General features: G+C 43.3%; 1 protein-coding gene across 1 annotated transcript in view; it reads right to left on the bottom strand.

The window, feature by feature from the left end:
• The window catches only part of RTN1 (reticulon 1), a 207,627-nt gene that overhangs the window by 83,566 nt on the left and 97,579 nt on the right, over window positions 1–26,482 (bottom strand). The window contains exons 2-3 of the mRNA XM_040641823.1: window positions 9,657–10,430; window positions 1,046–1,798 (exon numbers count right to left, since the gene is read on the bottom strand). Coding sequence (XP_040497757.1) covers window positions 1,046–1,798; window positions 9,657–10,430 — 1,527 coding nt within the window. The remainder of the gene's footprint in view (window positions 1–1,045; window positions 1,799–9,656; window positions 10,431–26,482) is intronic.

The raw sequence follows: 26,482 nt of genomic DNA, 5'->3' as shown, positions 1-26,482 counted from the left end.
AAGGAGGGTGAAATCATTTATCCCCCAAAGGCAAAATACTTTGAAAGAAGCAGCAAGCAGAGGAGATGGGTGGGAGGGGACTTTGAATAAAGTTGTGCCTTGGGGGTTTGTTTTAAAGTTCTACCTGGATGTTCTCCACCCAGGAGCTGGAGAGACATTCCCTTCCTTCTCTCAATGTAGCCTGTGACAAGACTGCACGGGGCCTAATTTATTCACTGACTCCGCTCCATAATACAGTTGCAGTCAGGCTTGGGAGATGATTTGGAAAGAAGAATGCTACCCATTCTTCACATAAAATGTCTGTAAGATAAAATAACACCTTCCATTTCTCGTGCATTTGAAGACTTCAACTCAAGACTTTTTGTAGGAAAAATATAATGGCCAATTTAAAATTCTTAAATTATACAAGACTTTAAAAATTAACTTAGGTCTTGCCGAAGAACAAGAAAAATTCTGGAATTAACTTTGGTCCCTGTCTTTCCTGACTGGCCAGGACACAAAAAAATTTGGACCTTTTTTCACCCTTGTTCCTTGGGTAAGAGAAGAAGGTGCTGAGATCCCCGACACCCAGGTAAGTACCAGCTTGGCTGGTGAAATGGATGTGCTGACTAAAGGTGGGTTCCAGCCCCTACAGGGATGGAGCCACGCCCCATCGCTGAGGGGTGGGAAGAGGGAAATGAGCAACCATCCCTTCCCAGGTGAGGAAATCCAACCCAGGAGGAAAGGAAGGCCGCATTCACTCCATCCAGGAGATCTCTGCGTGTACACAGAAGTGCTTATTATTGGGGACACAGGGACTCTGCCAGCGCAGCACTGCCGCTTGGAGCACGAGGCTCTGCCGCCGAAGTCCCAGCTGCGAATCTGACTGTCCCCATCATCTCCTCCCCATCCTCCCCTGGTTGTTCTCTGGTCAAGTGTTGGACCAGCCAGCACAGGGCAACAGGGCTGGGCCCGAACCGCCCCTCTGCGCAACACTCGAGAGCGCCCAGGGAAAGAACTCTACTAGGCAGACAAGTTCCTTCCATGAGGAAAGCTGTCACTTTACCTTGTTGCTTACTGAGGAACAGCGGAGGGGGCGCGACTCCCGGACCTCGCGGCTCCGGGCCCTGCGTGGCCGCTGGGCTTTGGCTGGAACTCGCTGCTTCCGCAGGTTTCTGCTGGGCGATGGGCCCTTCGGGCGGCGCCGGTGCTCTGTCCCCAGAGGACAGCTCGGGGCCGGCGTTGGGGGCGGCGGCGGGGAAGGTGAGGAAGGGGCCCGGGTCGGCCAGGGCCCGGCGGTTGGCTGCGCCCTCCTCGGCCCGGGTGCCCGGCTCCTCCCGGATGGCGTCCAGGGCGCCCGGCTTCATCGGGGGCGAGTCCTGCTCCCGCTTGGGGCTCTCCTCCGAGGCGGAGGACGCGTCGCACGACTCGATGATGAGCTCGCTGTCCAGCTCGGCCTCGCGCTCCTCCCTCAGGATGCTGTACTGGATGGACGGCGAGGCGGGCGACGGCGGCGGGCCGCCCACGTGGCCGAACGTCACGTAGCCCGAGGGCAGCGCGTCCTCGGCGGCCAGTGGGTCCTCGGACACCAGCTCGATCTCCGAGTCCCCTGACTCCGCGCTGCTGGCCTCGTGGTCCAGGGGGCTGGGGATGGTCGGCAGCCCAGACCTAGCCTTGGCCTCGGGCCTGTTGGCCACGTGGCCCGCCGGCCGCGGGCTCTCCGTTGTTTCATAGGATAACCCCTTTGCTTCTTTAATGGCAGTGATCAGCTCATCCTCGGAGATGCTGCACTTCCCCTGGGATTCTGCAGCAGATGGTTCTGTCGTCCCACAAAGCGAAAAAGACCCAGAGAGGCACACACACGGACAGACAGATGGACACACAGAGAAGAAATAAAACAAAATTCCATTAGGGGAGATGTTTTCTCGTTGCTTGAGAAACACGTATCTCATTAGCACAAAAATAGTCTGTTTCCAGGGCTATGCTGAAAAGGCAGGCCACCTGAAGGAAAGGGCTAATTACTATTATGGCCCAATTAATCAGTGTTTTACATACCTATCTATCTTCATCTAGCTACTTTAAAAAATGACAAAGCAATTTCTCAGCAACAGTCCCTCGGTTGGTTTTCCTATTTCAATGTGGCGAAGATTCTAGAAGTCATGGTTTTAATTCTGAATCATTCTCTCAGGGAAGTTTTCCAAGTTCACAGATTTCATCAGGTAATCTGATGTATAGAACTCTCTATTTTGGCCCGCCAATATCAACAAATCTGAAAAATCATTCATTACTCCTTACCCATTGCTTTTCACGTCCCCTCCTTCAGTAGGCCAAAGAAAGCTTAGTCTGGATCCTTATATACAATTTGACTTCTGAGCTTAATATTTACCATAAGAATCAATACCTTTACTCTTTTTTAGTGAAAAGTGTAACAAAGTAGGGGCGCCTGGGTAGCGCAGTGGTTAAGCGTCTGCCTTCAGCTCAGGGCATGATCCCAGCGTTCTGGGTTCGAGTCCCACATCAGGCTCCTCCACTAAGAGCCTGCTTCTTCCTTTCCCACTCCCCCTGCTTATGTTCCCTCTCTCGCTGGCTGTCTCTCTCCATCAAATAAATAAATAAAATCTTTTTTAAAAAAAAGTGTAACAAAGTAGAACAATATAAGAGAAAGATTTTGCCAGTTCTACTGAGGAGGCTGTGAAGATGGCCATAATGCACAATGCCCCTGGGCTTCTAACAGTGGAGCCCACTATCGTTCATTTTCCTCTCTTCCCCTCCTCTAGAGAAGAACAAAACCGAGAGTCCCCTGGGTGAATGCCTGCCTTCTGCCTGATGTTTATCCAGATGGCCAGAAAACTTCACCAGCAATTTTGCTGATAGTTCTCTCCCTTAGATGAGACTACCTGGGATCACCATGACAACAGTTTTTGGGAGCTTGTTTTTTCCCTTGCCATACAGCAGGGCCTTATTTCAGAATATCCCAGACAGTGGTTTCTGGCCCTTTTATAAGCAAGGAATAGTTGTCATTTCTCCAAAGCTTTGAGGTCACTGATTTGAGGGGGTGAAGGGGGCAAACTATAACTAGGTAATCTGTTGCTTTAGAATTGTGGGAGAACACCGATGGACAAAACATTTCAAATTTGTCTAATTCTTTCTAAAGTAGAACTGATTTTATCCTTCATCCATACAGCATTCATTCATCTATTATTTATTGAGAACCTACTAAGTGTTAGGCTTTCTTCTAGGCATTTGGGACATATTAGTGAATGAAACAGGTAACAAAATCTCTGCTTATATTCTAGTGGGAGGAGAACACAATATATAATTATATATAGTAAATGAGTAAATAGTAGGTAAGATGTTAAGTGCTGTGAAAAAAAGTAGAGTAGGGTGAAGGGATCAGGAGAGCTGGGAGAAGGTGGGGATGAATCTGTAATTTAATTTTTTTTTAAAGATTTTATTTATTTATTTTAGAGAGAGAGCAAGAGCACAAGCAGGGGGAGCAGCAGGCAGAGGGAGAGGGAGAAGCAGGCTCCCCACCAGGCAGGGAACCTGACCCAGGGCTCGATCCCAGGAGCCTGGGATCAAGACCTGAGCTGAAGGCAGATGCTTAACTGACTGAGCCACCCAGGAGTCCCTGAATCTGTAATTTTAAATAGGGTAGCCAAGATAGACCTCACTGAGAATGTAACCTATATTCAACACTTGGGTAGTCAAGAGAGTGACTCATGATGATAATCAGAGGAAAAAGCATGCCAAACAAAGGGAACCCATAGTGCAAAGGCCTGGAGATGGGAGCCACATTGATTCCTAGGTATCACAAACATGCCCAATGGGTCTGACCAAAGTCCTGCCTGTACAACATTCCTAGGAGACCAGGAAGCAGGGAGGCAGGACCTGGGGCTCAGAGGGCTACAGCTGACCCCGCAAGGCAGCCTGCCCTGTGTGCAAGCTGACCTAGTGCTATGTGGACCAGGAGGCTGGCTGGTGTCCACTCATGTTCTACAAGTAGGAGCCCTGAGAGGCTTTGTATCTGTTTACGTGATGATATGATTAACATCTGTCTCTTCACCCTTCCCCACTTTCTCTGACCCCACACTGGAAGCCCCAGGAGGGCAAAGGGCAGCCAGCATCTTTTTGTTCAGTGTCATATCTCCAGCATTTAGTGCAGGGTCTGGCTGAGTGAGGACTAGCTCAAATCTTTAGAACAGTGGTTCTTAATCATGTGTATGGCTCATAACTACCCTCAGAAATTCTGCCTTCATTGAAGTAAGTCTGAAGGGGCCTAGCCATCTGTATTTTGTAACTCCAAGGGTAATTCTTTTTTTTTTTTTTTTTAAGATTTTATTCATTTATTTGAGAGAGAAAGAGTGCGCAGAAGCAGGGGGAATGGCAGGCAGAGGGAGAGGGAGAACCAGGCTCCCCATTGAGCAGGGAACTGGTCGAGGGGCTCAACTCCAGGACCCTGGGATCATGACCTGAGCAGAAGGCAGATGCTTAACCAACTGAACCACCCAGGCACTCCTCCAAGGGTAATTCCAATAGTCACCTGTAGTTAGGGTTGGCAGACTTGGCAAATAAAAATAGAGGACATCCAGTTACCTTTGAATCTCTGCTAAACTATGAAGTTTTTTAAGTGTAAGTATGTCCCATGAAACACTAGTATTTTGGCAACACTACCTCCAGTTGAAAACCACTGAGGTAGAGCACTCAGAAAAGTCTCAAAGATCTTGCTTCATTTACTTAAGAATAAGGATGGTGTCAGACAGCTGTGGGAAGTGGGATGGAAGGGACTGATGTATTTCCTCTTGGGCAGGTGAACGTACCACCCTGAAAAGAATCCATCCTTATTATGAGTTAAAAGCTTCTCAATAGAAATTAATAGATGTTGTCCTTCGTTCTTAATGGGAACCAAAAGTTTAACAAAGTGCTAAGAGGAATTGGGGAAAAGCCTAGAACAAAACAGAAGTTTTTGTATACTCGGTTTTAAAATTTATGGGCCTCTGATTAAGATTTTGGTTTTTCTGTGTCATGACTGACACAGCAAAGCTAGAAACAGTCAACAAAAATACTTGAACAGATTATAAAAACTGAGAAGGTTAGAACTGCCCTGCCTGGGGAGATGTGTTTGCTGCTGCTGCTAATTAGAATGATAAAAAGAAAGGTGAACATGGGCCAGTTTGCCAAGTCGCAGATGCCACCGTCCAGCTGTGAATGATGCTGCCATTCAGGTCTCCCCTTTGCTTCTGGCTCATTCTTCACTCATCATCCAGAGGGATCATTTTAAAACACACATCTGATCCTGCCATGCTTCCCTTCTTTCTCCCCACTCTGGCCATACTGGCCTTGCCACTGCTCCTAAACACCCAGGACATTCCCAGCTCCGGGCCTCTGCACTGGCTGTCCCCCAGACTGCCCCTCTTCCTTGGGTATCTACATGGCTTGCTGCTTCCCCCTCTGCCCTGTGCAGGTCTCTGCTCAGAGCCCGCACCAGGGAAAACCTTTCCTCACAACCACCCGAATCACTCTCTTACACTCTGTCTTGCTTTATTTTTCTTCATTACCATCATAGATACCTGATATTATATTATATATTCATTTATTTGTATGTAAGTCTTCCCAGTAAGAATGCAAGCTCCATGCAGATAGGAATCTTGTTAGGTTTCAGCACTGTATCCCCTGTGGTGATGGGACAACGCCTGACATGGAGAAAATGGTCAACACATACTTGTTAAGTGAAGGGATGAATGAATGAATGTCAATTCCCAGATTAAAACCCTCCAGTGGTTTCCTATTGCATGTGGAACAAAATCCACATTCTTCATCCTAGTATGTGAATCCCTGAGCAACCTGGGTCCTGCCTACCACTGCAACTCTGTTCTGTGCCATATTTATCCTTTGCTCCTATAAAAATTAATAAAGGGAAGCCTCACTAATGTAGAGTCAGGAGGCTAAAGGGGGGCATTATACCACTCAATGCCAATTACAGTAAGGCCAATTATAGAACCCAACAGAAGAATCATCAACAGGGAAGAATGATCACTTACAGGCCCAACAGAAAAAGATATACATGAACCTTCTAGGAGAAGCTGATTACCTCTGCAACTCAGCCAATGAGGAACCATCATTAGCCTGAACTATTACTTCTCCAATGGACTTCCATTCAAAACAACCCCTCCCAACTTCCTTGGTCTTATCCATAAAACAATGTTCCTCTCCTTTGTTGGACTTGCCCATGGTTTTAGCATGGACAGCATGTCCTGAATTGTAATGCTCTGCTATTCCTGAATAAACCAATGTTTGTTGGCAAAATAACTATTTTTAAAGTTAACACTTCTTTGCACCATCTTTCAGTTCCCAGATAACACGGCCTTGGGGCCTGTGCACATGCTTTCCTCTGTACCTGGGGGGTCCCCTTTTTATCCCTTCCTTTGAATTGTGAGCTCCTTCTCCTCATTCAGGTCTCAGATCACCTGTCACCTCCTCAGAGAGGCCATCCTTGACCCCTTCACACCCAACACTCTATCACTCCTTATAGGAATCAGACTGTGAAATTTCAGATGTGATGAAATTGATTTACTTCTTACTGCTTATTTCTTACTAAGGGAAGCTGGAGTGGTTTAATTATGACCTCTCTGAGGTTTCCACCTCGAAGAACATCCATGACCACCATAACATAGTCCTAGGCGCTGTGTCAGAAACAACGTGGTGCCAGGAGGCCAATGGTCTGGCACGTGTCAGGACACTGAGCATGTGTTCCTAGTGCTTCACTTGTATTCATGACTGATCTTCGCTGAGAAGAAACTTCCAATATGCAAGCTGTAAGAATTTTTGCCTCTGTACCTCAGAGTATATTAATTAACATGATGAAAATAGTTCACTACTTTAGAGAAAATCACAAAATGGAATAATCTATTGGAATTGAAGGCAATACATTAGACTCCTTGCTTAGGCTTCAGGGTCTGCGGCTAAAATTGTTCTAAATGAGAATTTCTCCTGATTCATAATTCACATAATTAGAATTACTAGAATTAGATGATGATGATGATGATGATGATTATTATCATCAGAGTGTCACATGCCCAGAGTGCCAGGGGCTCACAAGATGGGGAGGGAGCTAGGGTAACCTCTTTGGATAGAAAGAACAAGGAGAAAGGCCTCAGTGACAAGCTAATTCCTCCCATCTTTCCTGTTAATTTTATTCTTATCTGTTGTCATTTGACTCAGGTGTTACGATGTGAGATGTGTGTGGAGAGAGGAGCTAAACATGGGAGAGAACTATGTACTGGGTCTGGGGACTTTCTCTTTCTTGAATAAACTTTACTTAGCATGTTATTTGGACCAACTGCAGAAAAAAAAACCATTGCCCTAATCCAATGCTGTCAAGTGCACAACCCGAGGTCATGAAACTCCAAGATCACGTCAGCCAGATTTGTCTTTGTCTTATCTTGAAGGTGCTCCAAAACCCTAATGGGCTATGGCTACTGAAAAAAAGGGAAATTTCTTAATAATTCCTAAGCCCTATATCATATCAAGTCTTTCTCATCAGGTCTACAAACTGTAATTTTTACATGAGGCATGTGCCATATAAATGGACCTATATGTGCTGGGGCATTTCACTCTTCCTGAAGACTGCCTTAAGTTCTTCTAAACTGACCACCAGACAACCCCGTAGCTTGAGAAAACACAGCTGACAATATAGCTTACATCTTCAGAGCACCAATATCTTTAGGTTGTTGAATAACAGAAGGGTTTTACGATGCATTATCACAAAGACCACAAGGAGGCTTCGAGACTCAGATATGTTGCTACATCATGTTATAATGCAGGACAAGTCACATCTAATTCACTTGGAGCCTCACTTTCCTTATTTGTTGTCACTACCCAAATCTCAATTTACATCTCATGGAAATTCACTGTGGCCTCACACCTCCATGTCCTTGAACCTCCTCAGACTAGAAGGCCACCCTCCCCTTCACCTGGTTACCCCCTCTTGCTCCATTCACCTGGGAGCGGCTGGACTATACTCTCCAGCACCTATGTTTCCCTCTCAGAACACAAATCACACCAGAGTGTGACTATTTCCTTGGTCATCTGTTCCACTGGAAGACAGAAACTGTTTTTGTTTGTTTGTTTGTTTGTTTCAGTTCCAGACTCACCAGTACCTAGTAGAGCACCTGACCAAAAGAATGTATGTAGAACGTGTTTGTTGAGCGAATGAATGAATTTGAAAATCAGGGATATGGTGCAGTGGCTCTTTAAGACCCTTGGATCCTTATAGTTGAATAAGTCTGAGATCAGGTTGGGAAGGGGAGGAGTTGATACTAAAATCTTTAGGGAAACAGGACGGGAGGCACATTAAGTTCTCTCCAACACCTGGACTTACTTCATTGTCAGGATTTAGAGCAATCACTCATAATAGGCTTTGGATCTGTTTTAAGACTTCAGTAAAAGGGGGTACCTGAGTGGCTCAGTCTTTAAGCCTCTGCCTTTAGCTCAGGGCATGATCCCCGTGTTCTAGGATCAAGCCCCGCATCGGGCTCCCTGCTCCGCTGGGAATCTGCTTCTTCCTCTCCCACTCCCCCTGCTTGTGTTCCCTCTCTTGCTGGCTGTCTCTCTCTCTCTGTCAAATAAATAAATAAAATCTTAAAAAAAAAAAAAAAAGACTTCAGTAAAAGCTCTTGCACCTGACTTCTGAAAATCATTTTTTTTTTAATCACAAAGGTTTGCAAATCACTTTTGAGTAGGGTAAGAATGCCAGCCACTGGAGGCAGGGGAAGATCCAAGGACCTCTCATTGTCCTCTCCATCCTGATGCCTCGTGAACACTGAAGAGAGGTAGACATGCAAAGGCCTCACTTTTGCCACCCGGGGTGGAGTGGTACAAAAGGGTGGGGACACTCCTGCTACCACTCAGGCCCTTCATCTGGATACAGGAGACCCCTTTGAGTTTAAGAGGATATACTGAGTGTGGTTTAACACTCTGCTTTGGGTCACAGTAGGAGAATATTCAAGTTGACAAAGATCAGAGCTTAGTGAATTCTGAACTTTTTAATTCTAATCAAATAGATCCTCTAAGTTTAAAAAATAAAACTTCAACAAAGTAAAAAGACAAAAATGACCCTGCTGAGGTTGATGAAGAGGAAGATTATACTTTTTTAAGGTCTCCTCTCACTGCCCATGTCCCCCCTAAAGACCCTGAAGTGCACCCTGGCCCCCCTTCCTTGTACAGACTTGGAGCTGGGATGAGGAATGTGCAGTGTCCTGTCCCCGGTGGCCCAGCTGGTCTGGAAAAGGCATGGTGCTCTCTCTGTGATGTGTCCAGGAGACCCAGAAGTCCGTGTGGGAAGCTAACTAGAAGTGGACTGCACCTCCCTCTCTGCTCTGAATGATGGAGCCACATGAGGATTTTCCTGCTCCAGTGTATCGTCCTTACCTCTTCCCTCAAATGAAGAAAGAAACACTTTACAAGACAAATCTGATAGGACTTCCACGGAAATCCCAGATCTCAACCTTTGTACCATGGGCACAAGACTGAAAAAGTTGTATGTTAATTAAATCCAGTTAAACTGAAACTTAAAGGGACCCTATAGTAAAATATTTTGAATACAGATTCACATTCTTTTAATATTCAGATCTCTATACCCTGCATTTTCCCAAGGCAGGGAATACCAGTTCCCTTACCTGTCCCGGAAGACGGGGGCGTGACGGATCCCGGGCTGTCATCTTCAGGCTCTGAGACAGTGACGGTGGGGACTGTGTCGGGACTTGGTTTCAGACAGATATCTTGCTTCTCGGGGGTCTTCTCTTGGGTCGCAGTTTCAACAGAAGGTTCGATTTCAGTCAGGGTGATTTTGACAGGGGCTGTGATCAGAGGAGCACTGTGCTGTTCTTCAGAGAGATCATCTGTGTAAGGTACAAACGTTGATTCTTCAAATAAATGGTCCTTGAGGATTTTTCCCTCCACAGGAACTGGTTTCTCTGGTTCACGGGCCTCTTCAGGTTTTGTTGAGATATCAGTGTCCTTATTCTTAAAGTCCGAGCCTTTCTCTTCCAACATGGGGTGACACTGCTCCCGCCATTTCACCTCCTCTGGCCTGGTTATGTCAATGTATTTATAGGCTTCTGCTTTCATCTGGTCCAGGGGGTCTGCTAAGATCTTGTTCACCTCCACGGACTCTGCAGGAGTCATCTCGATTCCAGAATCAGAGCTAAATAAGCCACGAGGCTCCGTCCCAGTCACATCTGGGAAGGAGGGCCCGGGGGTACTCAACTCCTCAGGGCTCTCAGAAGTGGTGACTTGGCCGTTTTCCTTCTGAAGAATTCCCGTGAAATATGTAGAATCCTCCCGAGGTGGGTAGCAGATGTTGGAAATCAGAGATGTGTAACACGATCCTTCCCCATCTTTTGATGCTGTTGAAAAGGTATGATCCATGGCCCTGGAGACATCTGCCGCACCTATGAATCAAAACAGCAGCAGACAGTGAGGGGGCGTCTGGCTTCGGTTCTCTCTCCTGCCTAATCCCCCACCCACCCCTGTCCTGTAGAGACACGGCAGCCTTTCCCCTGACACCCTCGGAGTTCCCTCGGAGCACTTGCTTGTCTCCCTCCCGGCCCACAGCACTGGTGTCTTCCTGGTGGCAGAGCACACACGTCCACATGAGCTGCCACACCATAGAAGTTGGGGACAGATCCCAGAGGAGTGGAAAGCTGATGTTTCAAAATCTACGATCTTGACATACAGTGACTTGGTCCTTCTTGGAATTGATCAGCAGAAGCCCTCTTTGTATCTCAAGTATTAATGACTCTTTAAATACAGCTGGAAATGTAGGCTACTTCAGGTTTGCAGATGCAGCAATGGGATAGCTGAGTGGGGGAGAGGGGCTGCGAGACTCAGAGCTGGGAGAGGCCTCAAGAGACCCTCTTGCCTGGCCCTTTCAGTCAGGGACACCTGCTTCACCTGGACGGATGCTGTTCCTTCTCTTTTTAAAGGTCTTCAGAGAAAGGGACTCCTAGTTTTCCAATGGCCTCATCCCAAAATGGTATCACCTTAATAAGCACTTCCCTATTTCTTCAGTTTTCTCCTCATTTTGTTTCCCTCCTCACTCACCCACCTACTGCCCATTTTCTACCTTCCAGTCATATTCAAAATGATCCCATGGGAATTTCTTGGTTCCACCGGTGGTGCTAAGGGCAAAACAAGTTTATAAAGTTTGAGTCTATGCAGTGTTTTCACCTGGCCTTTATTCTACTCATAAACCAGCCAAAAAATTCACAAATAGCAAGCAGAAGAGGGGGACCCTCTGTAATTTTTCTTTGCTATAAAATGCTGCCAGAGGGGAAGAAAACTAACATTTATTGAGGCCTTATCATGTGTTAAGCAGTGGGATTTTACCTAATTCTCATAACTCTTTTGTAAACTAAGCTCCATGTTCTCAACACGTCATACACATACACAAACACAAACACACACGAAGCCGTTAGGACACACTCAAAGAATATTCCAGGGCATTAATCCATACAAGCAAAAAAAAAAGTAGCAGCAGTAATCTAATAATATTAATAGCTAATATCTGCATGTTTGCCATGCATCAGAGATAGTTCTGAGCTTTTAATTAATACTGACTCATTTAATCCTCAAAGCAATCCTAGAAGATGAAACGTGTACTACCATTAGCCACATTTTACAGATAAGGAAATCCCAGCCAGGATTCAAACCCAAGACGTCTCAAAGTCAGGAAACATTCCCTAACACCCTCTGTACCTCCTTAAATCAGTTTGTGAAGTCTTCTTTAAAGCAATTTTGAATCAGTTTTATTACAAATAAACTTGGCTTTTGTCTTCACCAAGCCCTTCATAATCTCACACTCACTTGGCCAGCTTTTCTAGACCTGCCTTCCACGTGCCAATTCAAATTCTCTTCTTGGTGGCTCAAGCCATTGGTCATCTATGGGGAATGGAAAAGCACACCGCCTCTAGCCCCTCCCACCCTGAAACCTGCTGTTTTCCTTCCTTGGAGCTCTCTTCCCCCAGATACCTGCCTACCTCACCCCTTCACCACCAAGTCTGCTCAAATGTCACCTTTTAAAGAAGATGACCCTGACCACTCTCTCTCCAATTGCAACCAGCCCTCCCCTCCCTATTCCCTGGCAATCCTGTGCCCTCCTACCCTTCTCTCTACCTTTTCTTTTCCCCCAAAACACTTGTCTCCTTCTAAAATACCACTTAATTAACCTATTTATTTATTACCTATTTATTGATTATTGAGGTATGTTCTATGAGGGCAGGAATCTTTGAACATTTTGTTCACTAAGGCAGCCCAACACCTAGAACGGGGCCTGGCACATAGTAAGTGTTCAAATACTTGCCAAATAGAAGAAGGTATTTTGGAGTTTAGAACAAAACACAGATAATAGGATTGTGTAAGAAGACAGACTGGAAGTATTTTAAAGCTTCTTTCATGCTATAGGCTCAGTCCACATGTAGACCTCACTGCAGGCAGGGGAATCAATCCTGAGGTATTTTACTACAGTCGTCTGGCCCTGGGGATTCTCTAGCACAATTCTCTGGAAGCACTTGCATGTGTTAGTAAGTATTCGCCATAAAGTAAGGAGGGTCCTGCCCATGGCTATGAACAGCCTGATGTGTGGGGGTGGGGAAGAGAACGCTCTCCTGGAGACTAAACAGTAGGTAGTTTCAGGCCTGTGGCAGAGCCATTATCATTCAGTTCCCACTTGACACTTCCACTGCAGGGGCCACCTCAGGGCTCCTGGCCCGAACCACCTCTACCTGGCACATCGCCCGCAGTCTCCTGCCATCAGTTATCATACTACACACAACTGTCCACTACTCAGCCACTGGCCATAGGGCTCTGCCTTGTCTCACCAAAAAATCCTTCAATTCTGCAGCCTAGCATTTGAGACCATGTGAAGGCCACACGACCTCACTCACAGCCCCGTCTCTGCTGCTCCTCTCACTAACCCTCCACTCCAGGCACACCAAGCCCTTCATAATCTCACACGCACTCGGCTGGCTCTTCTAGACCTGCCTTCCACGCGCCAATTCAAACTCTCAGCTCTGGTTAATATAAACTACCCATCGCATCTCCAACACTTTATCCTTCCAATCTTCACATCCAAATATCTTGGGCACTCAGATAGAGAGGGGCCCAGCATTGGTCTAGGCAGGAACAAGCATTGGGTAGGACATTGGCTGAGACAACTGCAGAGGTCCCTTTCAAATTTCTGTGATTTTGACACTGACTGGCTGCCCCCACAGTCAGACAAAACCTCCTTTACTTTTTCCTTACCTGTAAAAGAGAATATCATTTTCCCTGAGGTGATGCCACAAAGAATAGGGGCTTCCCAGATGAATAGGGATAACTAAAGGAATAAAATCTAGGGTACATTTACATTATTTGTGAATCTATAAATAGAATCAATAGTTAGGAAGAACTCCCATTCCTGAAATTCTTTTTTTTTTTTTTTAAGATTTTATTTATTTATTTGACAGAGATAGAGACAGCCAGCGAGAGAGGGAACACAAGCAGGGGGAGTGGGAGAAGAAGAAGCAGGCTCCCAGCAGAGGAGCCTGATGTGGGGCTCGATCCCATAACGCCAGGATCACGCCCTGAGCCGAAGGCAGACGCTTAACGACTGTGCCACCCAGGCGCCCCCTCATTCCTGAAATTCTTATCCTACCAGCTCTGATCTTGCTCAAAGAGCCGAGTACAAAATTGGAAGGACCCTTTTGCCATACTCTACAAATACCACCAACTAGAGGAAGAAGAACAAAGTCGTGGGACACCTGGGTGGCTCAGTTGGTTATGAGTCTTTTGATTTTGGCTCAGGTCATGATCTCAGGGTCGTGAGATCAAGCCCCGCGACTGGCTCTGTGCACTCAGTACGGAGTCTGCTTGAGATTCTCTCTCCCTCTTCCCCCCACCCCGTGCTCATGCTCACTCTTTAAATAAATAAAATCTTAAAAAGAAGGAGGAGGAGGAAGAGGAGGAGGACCAGAAGGAGAAGGAGAAGAAGGAGAGGAGGAGGAGGAAAAGGTGGGGGAGGTGGAGGAGGAGGAGGAGGAGGAGGAGAAGGTCATTTGTATAAACCACACATTTTAGACGGGAGCATGTCACGACTCTTGTAAAAGCAACAAATAATGTCCCATTTTCTTAAACTGAGCTAAATACCCTGAAAGTTTCTCTAGGTTCTAGCTTACTGAAATGTGTATACATTATATAGTGCCTATGGGATAGAACTTGTGGAAACAGAAAGTCCTTCTAGACAGTAAATCATGTGAGAGCACAGTCCTGTGGGACTGTAAGAACAGAGAAACCAAGCTGAGCCTCAAGGCTCAGAAAAGCCAATTAATTCTTGTCAGTGCTTCCTGCAGGCTGGCAGATGTGAGAACTGAGGCAGGGAGCAAAAGCCAGTTGGCCCAGGTTGGAACCAATATTGTTATACTGTTAAATACAAATCCACCAAATAAAAGCGCTTTCCTTGTCTGGGCTAGAAATGACTACTTTCTTTATATAACCAAAGATTCCTTGGAACGTCTGACTTCCTCATTCTCTCTGGCTATTTCCTTGGTCACCTAAAGTCTGATTTGTGTGGAGGCAGACGTACACCAAGAGTCAATGCGTGGACCCACAGATGCTCTCTCTGGGGGCCGCTGGACCGGAGGGCACAGCAAATTCAGTTACCTGGATGCATTTAAAATGGGATTGGACTTTAAATTTTCAATTTGCAACTAACTTTTCAGGAATGTACTTACAATAAAATGCTGAAGGATTCACAGGCATCTATTTCTAGCCAAAAGCTAAATGGAAGAAGAATGAAACCAAGCTAAAATTATTGTCATTGGAGCACATGTGTGGATAAAATCAGGCTTTTGTATCCACCCATGTCCTAGGTCAGAAATACTAACCATGAGCTAGACAAATTCAGTAATTTCATGAAGGGTGGGTGTTTTGTTTAACTTTATTTTATATCTTTAATTCTCTGGCAGTACTGAGGAATGAGATGGTAAAGATAACTTGCAGAAGACGGTCTTACATTCCCCAAGGAAAGTTTCAGTCCTCAAATCCTTTAGCTCTTAAACTCTGACTCACCCTCACAGAATTGAGTTCCTTGGATTGGTGGCCCAGAGCTTAGTTTTGTATTCTGGCTCTACCACTATCAGCTGGGAGACTGTGGAAGCCTCTCTGTGTATCAGTTTATTCATTTTGAAAATGGGGGCAGGAATGTCTCCTCTCATATTGGGCTGTTATGAGGATTAAATGACAACATGCACTCAGCTCTTCACCTGGCCCACAGTACACCCTCAATAAATGAGAGCTGTACATTTTATTATTACCTCTATTTTCCAAAGAGGATACTAGCCATTTGCAACACATTCGCACCTATTAGTTTGGTATTTTATCTTTAATGAGGTGTGATCGAGGTCTTTTGGGCCAGGAGTTAAATCTAGCCAAACCACACATGTGTTGCACTGTGGGGTCTGACTTAGATATTAAAGTCCTCGGGGTGCAAGGACATGGCTGTCTGCACAGCATCATGAGCAGGTGGTCGTTACTTAAGTACTTTCTAGTGAGGCAACGGACATAGATCCTGTCATGGACATGGTGATGATGACTTGAATGTTTAAAGCTGAAACTTAGCAAGACAATAGAAAAGGAACAGAAGTATTTGGTGTCCATGGATGAGCTTTCTCCCTTGTGGACAGAGCTCATTCTGACTTCTCAGGGTGAGAAGAGGTCTAGGGTTTAAGATGATATTTATAACTCAATAAAGCCCCTCTTCCTGCTTTGAAATGGAAACAGAGAATGCCAGAAAGAAAGACTGATTATACCAAAAGGTTTTCTCAGCAAAGAGGTAGATATGTTCCATTAGAGAAATCTGGTTTACCTTTCTCCCTGGATTAAAAACAAAACAAAACAGAAAACACCAATTATTGTTTGAATAGAGCCAATACTTACAGATATAAGGGACATTAGTCCCATTAAATTGAGAAATATATTTTTAAAAGGGGGGTATAATTAAAAAAAAAAAACTGGACTGACAGTGGGGGTGGGGAGAGAGATACACATTAAAATTCAAGAATTAGAGGCTAGAAGCAGTGACCCGGAATGAAACTGCATTCATGTTCCCCACAATTGTTTGCCCTTAGGCTGCCCGTGTGATGGATGGCTGTAGCCTGCACAGAGTTTAGTCTGTAAGGCTTCTTCCCTGAAACTCCCACTCATCGTTTCTGAGTGCTGAGATATCAGCAGGCCCACAGTATGGAGGCTGTGACACATTTGACAACAGAGCCATTTATGAGGGATGAATATACCAGGGAGGCTCCAGGAGCCTTGATGTCACCTAGAAAACATTCTCCTTTTGAAATTAAGTGGTCTGTGATTTAACATGAAAAATGGGTGTTGAAAAATCCAGGTATACCCATTTTTTAAGATTTTATCTATGTGATTAGTCAATAAAGTTAAAAAAAGAAAGAAAAATGAGCCTGCGTTCTCCAGCAAAAGACTCTAAGCCAAAGCTGATGGCAAGTTTGGGGGTTTAAGAATATGAGTAACTACTCTTTCTTTCCCCAGTTTCCTGCCTTATTTAAAGCTTGCCTGTCAGGATAATAGATTTAGCTGTTGAGATTGCAAAATTAATGTCTGATGAAAAATGATTCAGCAAGTTTTTGTTTTTGTTGTGGGCGTTTTTCCCCCATATGAAAAGCTAGGACTTGCACTGCCTGTGGAGTTTTCACTTTAGAAGAAAATTCTGTAGAGGAAAAAACCTGGCCTGGCAGACAAACCACTGTCTAAGTTTCTCTGACAGTTCTCAGCAGTGCCTTGGAAAGCACAAAGCCGCAGAGCACCGAGATGGAATGGGAGTGGAAATTCTGATGAGCTTGGAAGAGTGGGATATACCTTGCCTACTGTCCAAAGGTGAAAATGTGATTCTATGACCTTCTTTGGGGGACAATTATTTTTGGGAGGACAGAGGAGATAAATATTTGTAATTTACTTAGATCTTAAGAAAAAGTCCTAAAAACCCTATATAAACTTCCCATGTCTTTTTAAACAGCTTTATTGATTTATAATTCATAAAATTCGCTAGTAAAGTGTAGAGTTCACCGGTTTTTGTATATTCACAGTTATACAGCCATCAGCACTATCTAATCTACCACCTAATTCAGATGCATTCTATCTGATACTTCCAATACAGAGAAAGCTCTCAGTTACACCTGCCACACAAAGAATTGCCTTTGGGACATAAACAAGAGCAATCCCATCCTAGTTATCATTTGTTGATAGAATATTGCTCTCTGATTTCCAAAGAGGAAAATAATTGGTTTTGGTCACATGACTTCAATGCTATGTATACATGGAGAGTAGAAAAAAAAGGTATACTATAAATTTGTTCGTTGATGGTCCGTTTCCTCCCTCCCCCCTCATAGAATCATCTAGCTAATCCCCATAGTTCCTTTTACATGATCTTTCTCCCTTACTTCCCATTCCATGGTTACCTCCTCAGCTGACTCTCACCACCTTCCCCTTGAATGACTGATAGGTTTCTAAGCGTCTGGCTTCCGGCCTTACCTCTTCTTCTGTGTGCCACCCTGCACACAGCTACCGTATTCCTCTCCCTAAAACACTACTTTCACATGTCACTTCGCAACTCCAAAGTCTTTGGTGGCTGTCTCTGCCCATCCTTTTGCTTAGAATTCAGGATCCTCTTCAACGAGGTCCCAGTCTGCCTTTATGGTTTTATTTTTGAGCCTGCTCAGGAAACACACGTGACCAAGCCCACAAACATGAGATTTTCACCTTCAATAGCCTTTACTCAAGCTTTCCCTTCAACTGAAAGGCTCTTTTACTCTTCCCCAAATCCAAATAAAGTCATGGATGATGTCTCATCTCCTCTAGGAGGTCTCCCCCTACCTCCCTACCCCTCAGTGCTTTCTCCCTCATCCCTGTTCCAAGGGCCGTGACCATTTATTTAGGGCTCATTGGCTTTTCTGCCTCTGTTGTCAGCTATCTTTTTCTGCATACTTGTGGAAAACCATGTCTTATACTTTTTCATATCCCTGAGTTCCTAGCACTGTGCATTGCACAGAGTACACACTCAGTAATTACTGACTGGATGACTACCTCCATATTACCATCTGATTGAGTCACGTTCAAGAGCTTTTGGAATGAGCTTTACCATCAATCAACATTTTAAATAATCCAATTTAAAAAATTTACTCAATACTTAACCCTGGTGAAGCACCAAAATGAAGGACATTCCTATGCTTATGTAGGCTTAGTAACCTGCTGTGTCACAAACATTTACCACGAAGCCATTGTTTGTAAATAGGAGTTCGGGTCCCCCTGGCTGCTTATGGCAGTGATGCCAGGGGGATCATTACTGGAGCAAGGAGGTCCCATATGGGGCCAGGACATTTAATGCAACCTGACTGATCTTTCTGGTCAGACATGGTGTTATCAGAAAAAAATAAAGAAGGATCAAAATGGTTCTTTGAGAGGGGCCTGGGTGGCTCAGTCAGTTAAGCAACTGACTCTTGATTTCAGCTCAGGTCGTGATTTCGGGGTCACGAGATCAAGCGACTCCCCCCCCCCCACCTTTGGGCTCCACGCTCAGTAGGGAGTTTGCTTAAAAGTCTCTCTCTCCTTCTCCCTCTGCCCCTCCCCACCTTGAGAGTGCGCTCTCTCTAAAAAAAAAAAAAAAGCGGGGGGGGGGGGCTTCTTTGAAGTCATCTAATCCCAGGATCTCATCCACAAGATTAAGATTGACCATTTCCCAACTTTAGTTTGTTATCTGCATTGACGGCATCTCACTGCTTGTTACGCAAACCAAATTACTAGTAAATTCGTAGTTAAGAGTCTATGCCCCGGGTGAAGTGCAGGACTTTGAATACTGACTCCACCATTTATTGGCTGTGTGAACAGGGGCAGCTTTCCTAATGCCTTTGTGCTTCAGTTTCGTCTATTAATAATAATTACCACCTCCTAGGATTTTTGCAAAGACTAAACGAGATATTGGAATCAAAGCACTAAGTATCATGCTGATACATATGAGGAACTCATTTTTAAAATTTAACTTAAATATACCTCCCTATTGCTTTCAGCCTTTAGTCCCAGGTTTGCCTTCATATTCTATTAGTGGAAACAGACACCTCAAATAATTAGTAAACAGTATGGCATATAAAGAGCTAATCCCCCCAAAATATAGTGAGTTCCAAGAAACCAAGAAGAAAAAGCCCTCAGTCCATTTACTTAATAATAGACAAAGGACAAGAATAAACACTTTGCATGGAAAAGTCAATATAAATGACTCCAGAACATAAAAATGCAAGTTAAAACAACCCTAAAAATGACATTTCTCCATTTTCAGAGTGGGTAAAACTCAAAAAATGTTTGGCTATCCACTCTTCGGTGCATAGGGGGAAACAGGCACCGTCATACTAAAGCACAGGCTGGTAGGATTGGAATATGATATACCCCGAGGGAGGGCAATTTGGCAGTGTCTATCCACATCATAAATTCATCTACTCTTTGAACCAGTACTCTTACAGGAATTATTCTACAGACATACTTGTACATGTTTAAAAGTGAATATGAACAAAGCCATTGATCACAGCATAGTTTGAAAAAACAAAACCCAGAATCAACTCAAATTTCCACAATCAGGGCCTGGTCAAACTATATACTTGTACACACAGAATACTGTGTGGTTGTATGAAGGAATGGACACAACATCCGTGTATTGATACGGAAAGATTTCCAGGTAAATATTGTTAAGTGAAAAGTAAGATGCAGAAAATATGTTCTGGATATAAATACAGATATACAGAATGCAAACTTTCTTGTAAGAAAAGGGGAAAATAAGAATATATTTGTATTTGTTTATATCTGCATAAAGAAACACTGGAAGAACACATGAGAAATTATTTATTAACTGCGAGAGGATAGAGAGTAACAGAAGTAGAAGGGAGACCTTTCATTGTGTCCATCTTTTTAAAAATGTTTTTCCTTTTTCAACAAAAAGAATGCATACTACTTAAAATTTTAATTTCATTTTGAAAAAAAAAGAAAACAATGTAGGAGGATAGTAATAGTGTTGCACAAGCTCTGATGGGAACCCCCCAGCCCAGCTTCCTTCTTCCACATGACAGACACTCAAAGATGTGAAGACAGAGGTCCTCTCTTTGGTTCTGATGGCTCAGGCTAAAACCTTCATTCTCTCTTTCACGTGTGGTGTTCTCTTCACACTGAGTTCTGAGGGACGCAGACAACATCTTGCACTCACTGCTCCCCTCATGTTATTCACACTTGCTGGCAAATAGATTTTGTGTGGTAAATACATATGGAATGAATAAACACGTTTTCAGGCTCATCATACCAGTTTCCATTGGGGGATGGATACACTGTAGTTTGTCCTTTTCCCTCTAAAATCTGAGCTGGATCTGACTACAAGCCAATGAGAACAGGGGGACAGTGAGACAATTTCTCCTGCCAGTTTTGATTCCCTTGACTTAAATTTCCTAATTTTATTCACAAACTTTTTAATTTAACTTAACTTAATTTAAATCCCAGTATAGTTAACATACAGTGTTATATTAGTTTCAGGTCTATAATATAGTGACTCAGCACTTCCATACATCAGCTGGTGCTCATCAGGACAAGTGCACTCCTTAACCCCATCCCCCCCACCCACCTCCCCTCTGGTCACCATCAGTTTGTTCTCTAGAGTTAGGAGTCTGTTTCTTGATTCACAGACTTTTATATCTGCCACCCTGCACTATTAGCTCATGTTGCATTTGTAGTTAACCAAAACATGTGGGTTTATAAGTTGTTTTTTTTTCCTCTAAATGATTGCATAATTTCAAAATGTACTTTTAGCCATAGTACTGGGTATTTTTCATAAGCTTGAAAGACATTAAAGTCAGAAGCAAAGAATATTCATGATAATTGCCTATGACCTGCAGCTATCACTTAGAACACATTGAAGAAGACCCTAGAAAGGGGATTTACCTCAATTTGGAACAATCCACAGAATCAAGCTAATGCTGATGCTGGAGTTAGTGTCTTCTCATTAGAATGTGTCTTATAAAGGGAAATGTATGGCCACAAAGTCTGGGGCCATCCTTGTAGGGCTGCCACCAGATCACACTGTGCCTTGACCAAAAAAAAAAAAAAAAAAAAAAAAAAAAAATTTTTTTTCGGGGGGACAAAAAAAAAATTCTTCTTCGGGTGGACACAGACCTGTGCCACAGGCTTGCATCCTCTGCTGAAGGTCTTGGGTTTTGTGCCAGTACTGGGAATTGAACATAGGTCACAAAGGTCACTGGGATCTAAAACAATGTTATGTAAAGCTGTGAGAGGTGCATAAGGAAGGACAAACGAGGATGACAACTGAGGGATAATACTGTTAGAAAGATAACATGGCGCGTGATGGGGCGTGGTGTGTGGTGTGGTGCCATGTGTTCTGCCGTGGTGGTGTGACACGACATGGGGCATGGTGTGCTGTGCTTCTGGCTATGGCATTTTGGGACAGAAAAATCACAGGTGTGAAGAGGACTTGGAGTTCCATCTCCAACAAGTTACTGACGTTTAATGTCATTAAACTCTCAGGAAAAGAGGAAGATAACAACAATAGCTAACATTTAAGTTATATGCTTACTATGCTCCAAACAAGATAATTACATGGATTGTCTCATTTTAAGTTTCAACGGTTTATGAGACTTTTTTTTTTTAAGATTTTATTTATTTATTTGACAGAGAGACAGCCAACCAGATAGGGAACACAAGCAGGGGGAGTGGGAGAGGAAGAAGCAGGCTTCCAGCGGAGGAGCCTGATGTGGGGCTCGATCCCATAACGCCGGGATCACGCCCTGAGCCGAAGGCAGACGCTTAACGACTGCGCTACCCAGGCGCCCCCAGACTTTTTTTTTTTAACCACACTCATGCTATTGATGAAGATACTGAGGCTTCGAGAGGTCAAGGAATTTGCTCTGAGGAACACAACAAGAAATGACAGGACCAGAACTTGGATTTAGGGCAATCGGACTGCAAGCAGATGCTATTAGCACCATTCTCACAATTGCTGGGGGATTAAAGTAGATTAAACGGTTTGTGGCTGGCTTCTTAAGCAAGGCGAGGCAGATCTGATGTGGAGTCACGTCATAGCTAACAATGCAGTCAAGGAGCAAGAAACTGGCTCCGCGCGATCTCCACACAACGCAGACTCAATGGCTGATCGATGGTCACTTCTTACACAAATCATTAAGTGGCTGGGGCAAGAAAGTGTGTGTTCCAGGACTTATGATTTAACTGAGAGTATATCAAAGTGGATTTTAAAAACTCTTACGCTGACTGCCTTTTTGAGGTACGGTGGTAGAAGAGAAGGCTTTGATTTTGAAATGCAATTATCATTAGCTACTATTTTTCCTTTATACAGCATTTCTTCTTCCTCAAGTTTTCAAAATCTAACGCCTATGTTTTCCTACTCCTGGAATATTTGAAATTTAATTTGGGGCTTTCAGCATTCCTAATTTCAAATGTTATCTCCTATGGGAACATATAAAACAGAAATAGGTGAATGACATCCTGGGACAAATTAACTTAAAACTGGAATTTGGGGCATACCAGTTGGCAGATACTTTGACTTTCACACACACACACACACACACACACACACGCACACACACATACACGGAGTCAAAATCAAAATAATATGTAGAAAATTTATTCTACTAGGTATATAGAAAATAGCCCCATAGGTAGCCATACTAACCAAGGAAAGTGACAAAAAAGATTAATGTCCTTTATCAACAGAGCATGCATTTTGTTCCTCTGAGCTCTCTGATCTATGGGTTGAGGTAAACTGTGTGCTTCACGCAAGACAATAACTCAGCCATTGAAGTGCCAGAGTTTGGGAGTATTGATCCAAGTGGCTCTCAGTGCTAAGTCAGGAAACTATAGCAAGATTTTTCTTCCCACTTTCTTTCCTTTTATCCCCAGGCAGAAAAAGGACAATAAAAAACAAGCAATAAATTCAAAACATACACAATTTCTGAAATTCATGCAAAATTTCAATCACCTGCACGTTCGAAGGGGGTAACTGAAACATTTCATTTTTCTAGTGTAACCTACCTAAGTGATCAATAAAAATGCATTGTGGGGTTTTCCTTTAAATTTTTTTTAAGTAGCCTCCATGATGGGCTTGAATTCACGACCCTGAGAGCAAGACCTGAGCTGAGATCAAGAGTCAGACGCTTAACCGACTAAGCCACCCAGGCACCCCTACATTGTGTTTTTAGGAATCTGGAGAAGGGAATCTGAGAGAATAGTGAGACTTGCTTGGGGGCTTTGAAAATAGGTATGATTTCAGAGAGGCAAAGGGAAGTAGTTAGAAGTTACTTTAGGGGCAGAAATAACAGCAAAGTCAAGGGCAAAATAATGAGTAAGAAAGAATTCCAACTCCAACAGGAGAGTTTGGGAAGCAGAGGAAACTCAGGCCAGAAGGAGTGTCTGGGATTATGAAGCTAGCATGGGGGCTTTATAAAGGTGGTGGGACATAAGAATCCAGTGATTGTTTTAGAGTGATTAGACCAAAAATAGCTTCCACAATGGTACCATATAGGTTTGGGGGTCATGTCAAATAAATTTGTGATTTTTAAAAAAATTATAAAAGTAATAATACATGATCACTATATATTTTTTTAAATATAGATATACACAAGTTAAAAAGTTACAGTTCCTATCCCTACTTTCAGGTCTCTGAGAGAGAGAAAGAGATGTACTTTATATTTGAAAAGTCAGTATTCCGTAGAATGAATGCTCTAAAATTCGTTTAAGCATTCCCCTTCTGTTGGACATTTATGATGTCACCATTCTTTTGCTGTTATAATTATGGCAATGAACGTCCTTTGAGTACATGACTTTTTGATAGGACCACTGAGGCTCAAGAATGTAAATATTTTTTAAAATTTTAAGATCGTAAAACATTCTTCTTTGTGTCAAAATGGAAGAATTAGAAGAAAACAAAGCAAAGAAGGAGCAGGATTCAACAGTACGGGGGCTAAGAAAAAGAGGGGTTCCAGCAGATGCTATAAAAAACCAGGAAACATCCACCAGGACTTGCACTGCAGTATAGCCTGGAATTCCAGACCTCAGACCCAATAGCTCTCAAAGAGACTGGAGAAGGCGGGTTCAAAAGAAAGACTTTACTCTTCCAGCAGTGCCTGATTAGGAAAGTGTCACAGAATTGAAGGGGTTGAAGCCCAACTTTCAAGAATGTGGAGAATTCATAGAGGCTAAAAAATAGGTAAAGAACTTCTAAGGACGGAAGTGTTGATGCTTTGATGTTCAGTCAAACACATTCACAAAGTTATGTGAATTTCTAGATATTCCATCTGAAGTTTGGCCACCGTCTCACAGTCATCTTTTTTGAATAGTCTGAAACGAATCTGTCATGTTTGAGGTGAAAAAGTTGACTCCCTAAACAAGCTAGTATGTGAACAGTTAAAATTGTCTGAGTAACACCACAAATAGATAAGAGCTTGCAGAGGTTACTGCATTTCTTTGTTCTGTAAGATCTCATAAAATGAGAGCAGAAGCCTCCACCAAATGTGTCCTGGAAGAGGAACCAGCAACCAATTACTATGTCAATAATTCAAGATAAGCATTAAATTTTCATGGTTTTTAAAAACTCTTTAAGATAATCTGCAGGGCATCATCTCCTGCATCTGGTGTTTGGAGCCCTCAAATCACGACTCCTACGAATTGTACTTTGTTCCAGTTAAGGACTGAATTAACAGATTGAGCCACAAACAAAAGTCAATTCTATTTAAGTGTATGTTTTTTAAAAATTGGTTAACAATTAGCTGGAATTTTAATCTGTTCCTCAACACAAAGTAGTTTTTCAAAATGCTTCTTGAAGAGAGCAGTTGGAAAGAAAACAGAGAATCAAGTTCCTCTTTCCTGAAGTGTGTAGAAACATGCCAGAGTCGATGCATACCTTCTGTTCTACCTCTGTTTTGTTATCTTTGCTCCAAACTCACGTGTATTATTCAAACCTATTACAGTTGCAGCTTGAACAAAGTGAGGGTTAGGGGCACTGACTCCCTGCACAGTCAAAAATCCACATATCACTTTTGAGTCCCCCAAAACTTAACTACTAATAGCCCACTGTTGACTAGAAGCCTCACCAGTAACATAAACAATTAACACATATTTTGTATGCTATATGGGTTATATTCTGTATTCTTATGACTAAGTAAGCTAGAGAAAAGAAAATAGTAAGTTAAGAAAATCATAAGAGAGGGGCGCCTGGGTGGCACAGCGGTTAAGCGTCTGCCTTCAGCTCAGGGCGTGATCCTGGCATTATGGGATCGAGCCCCACATCAGGCTCCTCCACTATGAGTCTGCTTCTTCCTCTCCCACTCCCCCTGCTTGTGTTCCCTCTCTCGCTGGCTGTCTCTACCTCTGTCGAATAAATAAATAAATAAATCTTTAAAAATAAATAAATAAATAAATAAATAAATCATAAGAGAAAATACATTTACAGTACTGTACTATATTTATCCAAAAATTTTCTTATAAGTGGACCCTTGCAGTTCAAACCTAGGTTGTTCAAGGGTCAACTTTATTTTTTATTCACCTGGAAGTTTGTAAGGCACACGCTCTTATGTTTTGAAAAGAAACTGCAGGTTAAAACAGCTATACAATTACCTGTTAGCTGCAGCTAATTTGTCAGAAGATCTCAGACAGACCCTTGAAAATGATACTCATTAAGGGAATTCTTTTTTTTTTTAAGATTTTTTTTTTTAATTTCAGAGAGAGAATGCTCATGATAACCAGGGAGGGGCAGGGAGAGGGACAAGCAGACTCTGTCCTGAGCTCAGAGCCGGTGGGGGGGGGGGGGCTGATTCTCCAGACCCTGAGATCATGACCTGAACTGAAATCAAGAGTCTGTCCCTTAACTGACTGAGCCACCCAGGTGCCCCTAAGGGAATTCTTTAATTCAATTCTTTAATACTTCAGATTTCTTCTGTGAATTGCAAAATTAACAGTTTCAATATTATTTCTTAATCTATCTTTATATCCTATACATGAATCTTTTCTTCTTGACTGAAAGAAATGGAAGGAAATTTACCATTTGTCGATTACTTGCTATGTGCCTGCCAGTCACCCTGCTAATGCTTAAAGTTTCCATCATGTCAATCAATAAATATTCTAAAGTCAAACCTAATAATGATACAACAAACCTGATTTTTATTTAAAAATCAGTGTTTATTTTTCATTGTTTTTAAGCTTCATTCACGCAATATATACTGAGTGCCTACTACGTGCTTGGGACTTCTCCCAGTTTCTGGGGGAAGAACAGTGAATGAGATAGGTAGTCCCTGGCCCCACAGAAGACAGAAAAAAACCACAAACAAACAAAAACACAACTATGTAGGCATGGCAGGGACTGCTAATTGTACCCCAGTGTCTATTCTATCCTTCT

The sequence above is a fragment of the Ursus maritimus genome, unplaced genomic scaffold (genome assembly GCF_017311325.1).
Source record: "Ursus maritimus isolate PB19 unplaced genomic scaffold, ASM1731132v1 scaffold_25, whole genome shotgun sequence".
Taxonomy (NCBI): domain Eukaryota; kingdom Metazoa; phylum Chordata; class Mammalia; order Carnivora; family Ursidae; genus Ursus; species Ursus maritimus.
The sequence above is the reverse complement of the archived record's forward strand: the minus strand, read 5'-3'. Positions and strand labels throughout refer to the sequence as shown.